This window comes from Podarcis melisellensis (assembly GCF_964234715.1).
Source record: "Podarcis melisellensis genome assembly, chromosome: 9".
NCBI lineage: Eukaryota > Metazoa > Chordata > Lepidosauria > Squamata > Lacertidae > Podarcis > Podarcis melisellensis.
In genome coordinates, this window is record NC_138541.1 from 35,229,122 (window position 1) to 35,240,005 (window position 10,884).

The 10,884-nt window shown below is 44.6% G+C and overlaps 1 protein-coding gene across 2 annotated transcripts in view; it reads right to left on the minus strand.

Annotated features, from left to right (window-relative positions):
• The window catches only part of MGAT4D (MGAT4 family member D), a 39,515-nt gene extending 30,994 nt beyond the window's left edge, over positions 1 to 8,521 (minus strand). The window contains exon 1 of one of the 2 annotated variants that reach the window (XM_081926098.1): positions 8,320 to 8,521. In XM_081926098.1, coding sequence (XP_081782224.1) covers positions 8,320 to 8,410 — 91 coding nt within the window. In that variant the 5' untranslated portion in view covers positions 8,411 to 8,521. The remainder of the gene's footprint in view (positions 1 to 8,319) is intronic. The other variant, XM_081926099.1, reaches the window with a different exon arrangement.
• Between the last annotated feature and the right edge of the window lie 2,363 nt (positions 8,522 to 10,884).

A 10,884-nucleotide genomic window follows, 5' to 3' on the forward strand; every position in this document is an offset into this window, starting at 1 on the left:
GTATACTACGGTCTTTAAGGCCTGCCTGTTTGATTTTCATGGCTGTATTTTCCATTTCTATTGTTTCCAGGTGGCTTTCCAGTTTAGCCAATTTATTATTGACACGTGTGTTCTCCTCTCGGTACTTCTCTATTATTTTTTCTTGTACAGTATTTGGTTCTTGTTTTCTAGAGTTTCCACTTTGGAAGTCATGTCACTGAACACTTTCAATAGTTCTGTTAGTCTCATTTTCACTTCCTTCGGTTCTTGTTTTGTTGCTGGGTCATTGTCATCTGGGGGGGGGGTGTTGTGTTCTTGGTGCTGTTTGCCATCTCCCTGGTTGTTGTCATCACAGTCTTGTTGGTGTTTTTGGTTTCAAATCTGCTTGGAATCCTCTTGGAGCAGGGCGTGTTGTGGTTAGGAGTTGTGCTGGTGGTGGTGGTTCCTGGGTGTTGCTGAGCTGTTAAGCTGAACAGGCATTGTTGACTGGTGGCTTTTACAGAGTGTCTGGATTAGGCGGTGATTAGTGTCCCATCTGGGCTGTGCTTTAAAGGCTTCTCTGGGGTTCCCACAGTCTCCTCAGCAGTGTTGCTGGGGTGGGGTGGGGCAGTCGAGTAGACAGATGAGTAAGCCAACAGACAGACGGTTCACGTAAAGGGGTTGGTAGGCAGGGGTATGAGAGATTGGTGGGGTGGGGTCAGAGGGAGAGTGTATGTTTGGGGGGGTTATTTGTGGGTGCACCTGTGTGTACACGTCTGTGCACAGGTACTCACGAAAGGAGTATTGGGGTCCAGTCGAGGGTGGAGGGAGGGGTTAGGGGTTCGTAGTAAAGAATTAGGAATTTAAGGTTGGCAAGGATGTGTTCAGGAGCAGAACCCAACAAAGCAATGTAGATGTTGAAGGTGAAAAAGGAGGGGAGGAAAGGGGGAGAAGCAGGGGAGGGGAGGGATGGAAGTCAGAGTAAAGTAAAGAAGGGAGGGAGGAAAGGAGGGAGGGAGATGAAAGAAAGAAAGAAAGAAAGAAAGAAAGAAAGAAAGAAAGAAAGAAAGAAAGAAAGAAAGAAAGAAAGAAAGAAAGAAGTAAAAGGGGGAAGAGACAAAGAAAGATGAAAATGCTTGGTTGCAGTGGTGGTTCTAGTTATAGTATGAGGTAAAAGACCCCTGGGGAGGGGGGATTACTAATGAAAGTGTGTGGGGAGGTATGTGTATGTAGATTTTAGGGTTAGGAGGGTAAGATGGACTAGAAAAGCAGACTAAATCAAAGAGGGAAAGCAGGGGGGTGGGGAGGAGAGATGAGAGATCTGAAGATGTCGAAGTTGTGATGCCTGGCAGTAGTATTTGTATATCAAATGCCAAAGGTAAAATAATGTAGAAATGAAAATATATAGAAAGCCCTCTTGAGAGGGGCAAATATAATATAATAGTGTGTGTGTGTTCGTGTATGTATGTGCTCTTTTAAAGAGAAGGAGGGGGGAAGGGGGAAGGAGGAAAGGAAAGGAAAAGAAAAGAAAAGAAAGGAAAACTCTACAGTTCTATGATTCTATGAAAAGAAAAAGGGAGGGGGGAAGGGAACTAGTGGCAATAGCACTGATATGGGGGGGAATATTTTTATTTTATTTTATTTTAATTTTTAGAGGGGATGGTAATAGTTGCAGGACAATGGGGGAAGGTAAGGCTCCCCCTCAAAAACAGACAAATGAAGAAACTAAAGGGGGACTAAAAGGAAAATAATAATAATAATGATAGTAATATTAATAAAAAGGAATTTTGTTTGGAAAAAAAGGGTAATGATAAAAAATAGTAATTGAAAAAATGTTTCCTCCTTTTTTCAAAGAATAGAAATGAGGGTAGAGAATGGGATAAAAATAAAACAAATACAGAAATTAGGGAAAATATATTAGAGAGGGGTAGATTGTCTGGTAAAAAATATTGGGAAGGAGGGAAAGGGGACAACAGCAGCAGCAGCAGCAACAAAAGTCCCCCCCCCTTTTTTTTGGGAGGGGATGGAAAATGTGTTTCTAAGTAATATATGGATGTATTTTTAAAATGGTAGTAATAATAATTTAATGAAAGGGCTGAAGACTTGGGGAAGGGGAAAGGGGAAAAGGGGGGGTTAAAATATATGAAAGGGGGGCAAGTTTTATTTTTTTTTAAAAATTAGAGGATAGAGTTAATGATAATAAAAAAGTTGATATATATATGTTTTTAAAAATAGAAGGAAAAAAATAGTAAAACACACATGCACACAAAAAGGAAATGAAAATTGAAAAAGGCGAGGTCTTTTCCCAGCGGGTTTCCCTCTGGGCTTCAGCCTGCTTCTGGTGCGCTAGATGTCTGGAAGGATGGCTGGGCGTCCCTCAACAGAGCTTTGCGCAGCCTTCCTCTTGCTTCCTCTGCCTGCTTTTTGGTCAATCCTTTTCTAACTAAATATCCTGTAATGATACCATATTAGAAGACAGCCTTTCTAGATAATCAGCTCTTCAACATGCAATTTCATTTTGTTTTCCCCCTCTCAAATCACCCTATTCAGTTTCACATAAGACTCTTAAGAGTAGCTCAAGATTATGTTTGTAGAAGATCTACTTTCACAAGGAGAAAAGCCGTAATAAAACATGTATTGTGTTTTGTGAATGCCTCATGTAGCACTTGTCAATTATTACGGATTTATTTGGGAGACTCATCCATTAGTTTAGCTTCCACACTGGCTCACTGCCATTCTATGGGGACAGATTCACCACTTGGAACATCAACCTAAACTTGACGTGAGGGAGGCTAGATAAGAGACTGCTACCCAATGCTTTAGCTGTCTGTCTTGTTAGGCATTCTTGTGTACCACTTTTCAATACTACCCCAATTCTAAGCACATTTATGTGGAAGAAAAGCTAGTATGTTTCAATCTTATCAGTCCGATTTGCTTGTACGTCTACTTGGGACACACTGCAAACTGTGGTTTCAGTGGTATGTACAGATGGGGATTATATTTATTAAGAAGTCAGGAAGGCAAGCAGGAACAAAAAGCAACACACAAAGAAAGAACATGCAGTCTTTTTGTCTCATATTTGTTTAAAATGCCTATGTTAACTTGACCCAAAATGTCACACGCAAGCGAGTTGGCTAGTGCTCCACAGTTAAGTATTTGTATTTACCGTATTTTTCGCTCTATAAGACGCACCAGACCACAAGACGCACCTAGTTTTTGGTGGAGGAAAACAAGAAAAAAAAATATTCTGAATCTCAGAAACCAGAAGAGCAAGAGGGATTGCTGCGCAGTGAAAGCAGCAATCCCTCTTGCTGTTCTGGCTTCTGGGATAGCTGTGCAGCCTGCATTCGCTCCATAAGACGCGCACACATTTCCCCTTACTTTTTAGGAGGGAAAAAAGTGAGCCTTATAGAGCAAAAAAACCGGTATATCTCCATTTGTTCTGCCTTCTATCTGCCTGGCACCCTCCTACTTTTCAACTGAATTTCTGCTAGTTGTGTATGACAGAACTGCCTCTTGTTCATAATCTAAGGATTGGATGACCCAATTTCTAAGAAATCCTACAATAATGGAACAGCTTTGCATTACTCTGGAACCAAAGAGACCCCACCATTCTGTCACTGGAACAGACACCATCTCCAACACATCCTTGGACTGGAAGGAAAGGGGAGGGGAACACACAACCAGAAAAAAATAAAATTAAAATGGTGCTGCAAGCCCTGCCAATAACAATCAAGCAGAGACTATGCCCACATACAGAGCATACTGCCCACATACAGAGGTACCCAATGAACACACAATGAAAGCCATGTACTGCTAGCACATGCATCCCTGCATTACCGCATAAATAACACACATGATAATGCCACAGTGCCTCTGCTCTACCAGTACCATTGGCACAACCAGCCAAGACCCCACTACTGCAAGTCCCAGGAATCCCTACAGGCAACCTCCCTTAGGCTCCTGAGGAGAGGAGAGCCTATACAACATAATACACACATAGCTCCGTGGGCAGAGAGCCTGGAGAGATTGCATACAGAGCTCCTGAGATAAGGATTCAAGACCCACCCTGGGAAGAAAATACTCTTTCCAGAAGCAGTCAAGGGCAGCGGCCAGGGCATGCAAGTGCAGCCACAGACACACTGAGAGCAGCAGCCTTCAGTGCCCCACTTATAGGGCATAGGATTGGCAGGCAGGACGTACAGTACCCTACTCAACCCTGTGAAAGAACAGCAAGGAGCATCCTGGGCCCTGCTTGTCATGGGATTAACACAGAACATGGTGTGGGATGGATCCTGTATTTGTGGGAGAATGACCTGTGTAAGGACAGGGAAACACAGGGAAAGAATAATGAGCAATTGTCAGCAGCTGGAACACACAGTCCTTGAACCTAGATGCACAGTGGATGTTTGTGAGGCAGTGAGAGTGAAGGTGGATTGGTGCCACCTGGGTGCTGAGCCAGTGTCTCTTCCTGTGGAGGGAGACACTGTAGTGATTATATATGTACTTCCTTTTTATGGTTGTAGTGAAACACTGTTTGTAACAGCTCTTTAATTTGCTCCATGCATCCAAGCTGTGATATTGCAAGGCAGAAGCACTCATGTTTAGCCAGCAATGGCAATGGGTGCAATGGAGAGCCTGACTTTTGGCAGCAGAGAATTTACCTCCATGAGCCTACATGGGCAAAGAGTGCTTCCCCTGTGTGATGAAGACAAAGCTCCCCACTTCTGGGTTGGAAAGAGTATCGAAGCAAAATAGTTTAGTCTAGACACAGATTCCCAGCTTTCACTGTTAAAACAACTGGAATGGGGGGAGTTTCTAGCATTTGTAGAACCTAAGATACAAAGCAAAATGTACAGGCACTATTTTCCTCGTGTAAAAGTAACTAGCCTGATGCCACCTTTCAGTGATTTAGTCCCCCCACCTCAAAAAAAATTTAAGAAGTCTGCAGGTTGGTATGGAATTTTGTATTGGATGTCTGTGTCTTGATTCCAAGGTGAGGTATCAATTAGGGTTATAGCGGAGAAATGTTAGCAATGTGCTCAATTTCCCACATGTGTTCCATGTGCAGGCAGTTTTGTTTCCTTTCTCCTTGTAAAGTTCAATGAGACTTAATCCCATATATATATGACTGAATGTCCTAGAGTCACAAGTACAGTACCACAAAATTAGTCAATTTAAATCTCAGGGGCAAGAAATATATCGACTTTCACTTTGCAGTTAAGCCAAGAATGTTAAAATCAAAAAGAACTCTTTATCTCTCATAACATATTAGAACCTAACAATGATCTCATAAATCATGCTCACATGCTTGGTCACTACTGATATTATCCAAATTTATCTATTTAACTAAATTAAAAGCAGCATAACATAAGAAAACATTCATACAATGGCTTGGATCCTAAGATAAGTTAACTTTAAGAAGTTCATGGAAATAATATTTCCCACTTCTTCCCTCCCCAGTGGCCACCTATGCTTCTGAAAAGCCTCTCCAGACAGTGAGGCCCTCCTGAGCAATGTGGAATGGAGGCAGGGGAAGCTTCCTTCCATAAACTTCCTCAACTTACTTATCATAGAATCCAAGCCATACTATATATATCATTTATTTATTTATTTCCTTCCTTCCTTCCTTCCTTCCTTCCTTCCTTCCTTCCTTCCTTCCTCCCTTCCTCCCTCCCTCCTTCTCACAGAAACACACACCCTCAGCTTTCACCTGGTAGCGACCATTCCAGGAAGCTTCCTCAGTGGGAGAGATGGGAAACCTGGCTCATTCCATCAGCTCTGGTGAAGGACCAGCTCTATCAGGTGTCTCCCATCCCTGAACCATTTTCATTCCAGCTGATCATTATAAGAACTATTTAACTTTAAGAACTGCCCCCCCAAATTTGCTTTTCTGCCTCTTTCCTCCCCATCCTCTTTTCCATTTGTGTTCTGTCTCCTAGATTGTAAGCCTGCAGACACCATCTTGTTTTAATTGACAACATGCAAGCTGCTCTGAGAGCCTTTTTGGCTGAAGAGTGGGGTACAAGTGCTTGTTGTTGGCATCCATCTGTCTCAAGGGACAATGGAGTGCACATCTGGGGTGAAGTCAAATTGCTGTGTTAGCAGCACCAAAGTGACCTCCTTGGGGCACAAGCCTGGGCAGAGTGTATGGAGATCCTGAGCTGCCCAGATGACAAGACAGCAATATCAAAAGCAATTACAATGTGAAAAACTGAAGTCTCTGAAAGTCTTTGGAAGTCCTTCACTTTGTTAGTTTTGATGTTTTGAATTAGTCCATAAAGTTTTTCACATTGTAATTGTTTCTGGCTATCGTGTTGATCTTGATATTGCTGACTCATATTTGATATTGCTGACTCATATTTTGCATCACAGGGGTTTGTTTGTTTACCATAGGCGCCGACTCCATGGGGCTTGAGGGGGCCCGAGCCCCCTCAAAAATTCGTTTGGGGGGGCTCTGCCCCCCCAATAATCTCCGGCGCCCCTCCAGCAGAGCGCCATCGCCGCCCCTCCCCCAGCCCAAAATGCACAGGGAGGGGCGGGCTGCATGCCTCCTGCCCTCCCTCCCGAGCAAAAGCTCCACCCAATTTCCTTTGGAGCTGATTAATAGGCGCAGCACGCTCTCCCCTATTCGCTCACGAGGAGGCGGCGCCACTTTATTTGCATATTCATGAGCTTATTTATTATTCATGAGCTTTCCCGGGCCCCCCCAATATTTTTTATAAGTCCGCGTCCCTGTTGTTTACCCATGGTCCAGAAGGAGCCATAAAAGGCACCATCCAACTGTCTGAGGGACTCCACCGCAGATTTGTGTAGGGCTTACTTCTTAGGCTTTTTTCTTCTCCCAAAGATATCCCACAAGGCAGCAGAGATGGGCTATCTCCCCAGAATGATGAGCCCCATCTGCCCCTCACTTCCCTCTACAACATGTGCAAAAACTGCCGCCTTCTACTTAACCATTGGACCCACTATTGGTCTTGTGCTCTCAATCCTTTACAGTCTGTCTTCACATGCAGGAGAAGTCTTTAAATCACCAAGGGTTTGAGACCCATCAGCTACCCTCATTTGGTTTAGCCCACCAGTCAAAGCCATTTCCTGGTGTGCGGATACTGATGCATGTTGACAGCTTCTAGGAGCCACAGGTGAGAACTGAGTGTAGGGTGGGGATCAAAGGTGGACAAAGTACGCCAGAAGGAGCACGACATGTTCCTCACCAGAGGTACTACCTCTTCCCTAACACCCCATACACCCCAAGGCACAAGTGCAATAAATAAATAATTCCACGGAAATTCATGGAGTGAATGGTAATAAGAGAAATCTATTACTATTCTTTTACCACCAAGTGGCAGTGGCACAGATACAAAAAGTAAATATTTTCAAATCCCACAAGCACTCTAATTTTAAAATATTTCTATAGAAAAGCCAATTTGAGTGATTATTCTGGGCATCAACCATCACTGTGCATGTAGCCAATGCAATGTCTCAACAATTAGTAATTAGCAGGAAAAGCTGTTTGGCACATCACTGTTCAGCCCCATTAGGGTGGCTTCAGTGGCATGCTAGTCATTTTTGTGTCTGCTATACATTCATTATTCTGGGCCACTACAACTTTCTGAATTTGGGTAAGGAGTAAAAAAACACACCCACACATTCATAGCTGTCAACGTTTCCCTTTTTTAAAAAGGGAAATTCCCTTATTCCGAATAGGATTCCTCGCAAGAAAAGGGAAAAGTTGACAGCTATGCACATTGCATCAAGTGTGATTAGTGACTGGCACGCATTTAAACAGCTGCGTTGTTGTCACAGCATTCAAGGAGCGGGTTGTCCGCACAGGGTGTTTAGCTGAAGACATCAATTCAGCACATCAAAACCCACAAACCATGCAGCAAAGTTATGCAGCTCTCCGTGCTAATCTTACTTCGTCCATACGGCAGAGAAAATCGCTGGGACCCCGCAGATGGCACAACCCACAAAAGGAGTTCAGGACCTATAAGAGGCAAACGCCGTCCAGACCCCCGGAGCCCGGAGAGCAGCCCCCGGCCGATCAGAGCCAACCGGGACCTGGGCTGCTGCTGGCGACGAGCGCGCACAGCCGCCGCCCGCGCAGGTGGCGGTTAGCGGGAGCCGCGGCCCGGAGGCTGCGGAGCGCGCGGTCCCGCGGGGAGCCTCCAGGTGCGCCTCCTCAGCCCCTTTCCCTGGGAGAAGCGAGGCGCAGCAGTGCCGCCCGTCTCCTCCGAAGGGGGCCCGCTTCCCTCGTCTCTTTCCCGCCAACCAGCCAAGCCCTCCTCCTCCTGCCCCAGGCCGGGCCGGGGCGCGCGCCAGCAGCAGACTTTCCTCCGCCCGCCTTTTCCCGCTTCTCACCTCCGCTCCCGCTCCGGGCGGCGTACCAGGCGAAGGAGAAGAGCGCGCTGAGGCACACAAACGTCAAGGCGCTGGTCAGACGGAGCCTCATTTCTCGGCCCCCCGGCGAGGCTGCCCGAGGTCCTCGGCGGCGGTGGCGCCTCGAAGCGCTGCTCTGCCCGTCGCCTCACCGCCTTTGTTTGGCTTCGTGCCCCTGCGTCTCGCTGTCCCGCTCGCCCGCGGTGTTTTGCTTGACGCCCTGAGGCGGCGGCGGCTGTGTGTGTGTGTGTGTGTGTGTGTGTTGTGTTTGTTTGTTCCCCTCACGCCTCGTTGCCCCTCGGGGAAGAGTTATTATCTGCCGAAAGGCGCCTAGCCAAGTTCACAGGTGCGGGGATCCGATTCCGCGCTTATCTCTCTCCGCCTTGGCTGCTGCTCCAGCAACGCAGGTCCAGCTCCTCCTCAGCTCTTTCTCGCGCCTTCAGGAACTTGTGGCGCAAGGCATCGACCATCTCTCTCTCACCCAAGAGCGACTGAAATGTTTCTGGCGCTTCCCCGGAGGGAATCGCTGGAGCCGCGAGCCCAATCAGGGAAGAGTCGCCGCCGCGGCCGCCCCTCCCTCCCGCTTTAATGTATAAGTCAACAACCTGTGCAACCTGCTTCGCTTTCTCGGAGACATTTGAATTGCAGACCCTGTGGGCAAGTGGCCAAAGTGAGAGGTTGGAGAGGGATAGGTCTGGCGCCTGAATTTTAAAAGGCAGCGATACCCGCCCTCATTCTTAGGTGCAGTCGCGAGAACTTCGGCACATTTCTGTTCGAACGCGCGGAGTATTGTGACGTAGCAATTCCAGGGGTTTGCATGTTGAACCGGGCAACTGAAACTTGCCCCCCAAACTGCTGCAGCTCTAGCTATGGCATTTCTTTGGCCCAGTAAAGCATACCTTCTTGCGTCAGTGTTGTTATTTTTTTCTAACCGACTCTTTAGAAATATGAATGGAAGTGTATCCCTTGTTCACCGATGCAACTTTTTCAGATATCTGTACTGCTGTTTGAATGTGGTTTCTATATCTTAAGTATTTTCAATATTGCTTTATGAAAATTGAGCAAGTCCTTCTTCAAGGCAAGGTCAAGGTACAGAAGTCATAGGGAAATTAAAATCAGCATTGTGACCTTTCAGTCTGGGTGAAGGACCCAGAGTTCTGCAAAGCCTAAAGAAGCAGAGTGCTCCATTTGTTTGATGAAATGAGCATTTTGAGGTTTAAAAGTCAATATTCTTTTTCTTTGATTTTCACGTAAGTTCTCACTGTGCCAATTGCACTTGCAGTTTCTTTTTAATCATTCATTCCAGTTCTAGCCAGAGCATGTAGTGTTTCAAATTTATCCTAAATACAAACATTAATTGCATTTCCATCTTGAAAGTTCAATATGCTCTCAGGCTGACACATTGGCAAGTCTCCAGGGAAAGTTGTAGAGCAGCAACTAAAAATGCTTATGTGTTCTTTCCGCATGGTGGCAGGAATGTAATAAATAAATACACCATTCTTAGACAACTGAGATTGTGACAAGATACAGAGGAGGAAACTGTTTCCTTGATATTTTAGATTCTGGTGAAAGTATCTTCTGCAAAGGGTACTTTGTAGCAGGAGCACTTTTAAGCTATACATTAAGCTACTTAACTTTCATCAGTGTGACCTTCCTTTATTTAGCAGTTTACAAGGACAGTTTTACTGCCCCTCTTAATAGTCATTATAAATCATAAATGATTATTATTTGTTCATGGTACCCATGAGTGTACTAGAGTCTGTAATGAGCAACATAAATAGATAGTCTGCCCTATAGAGCTTGCAGTGTGATTTCTGGAATGAAAAACCTCACTGAAAGTGAAGAGAGAATGGGAACAAAGGAATTCTAAACAGTTATTTGATGCCTCTGCCATATATAGTAAGACTCGTCTCTTTATTATTAGCACATAATTATCATTGTAGCCAATCATGTATTTAAGCTGTGCATTATTCACATTGTAGAACATTGTTGTATGGTGTGGTTCAGTTTTATAAACTAATTACACAACTGCATATTGTACAATGTGTCTTTTTTCTGAATAAAGCAAGGTGATTCAGTTTTCAAATTTTAGGCAGGCTCCTGAAGTAAAGGCAATGGTAATATTTGACAAAAGACAAGTATATTAAAGTATATCCTATATATGTTGTGCCTATTTCTTTCAGATGAATGAGTGCTAGGCAACATCTAAGTATAGATAAAAAATTTCACTAATCCATGAAAAATCAGTCTGGTATTGTACCCCAGAGCTGTGTATTTGAATGTACATTTTGCTATGTACATTTAGTTGCCAAGGATCACAAGCAAGTATGGTGCAAATAGATGTCATTATCCTTGTAGAATAATCCATGTAGAAGGCATGGTCAAGGGTCAGGATGAAATATTGATTAGTATAAGTGAAGTTCTCTGAAACCACTGACACCAGCTTATTTAGATTTAGAGTAGCTAGTTTCAATACCAAAAAAAAGGCTCATTGCAAATTGATTCTGCCTTATCCTAAAGTATGTTCATTTGAAAACAAATGTAAAC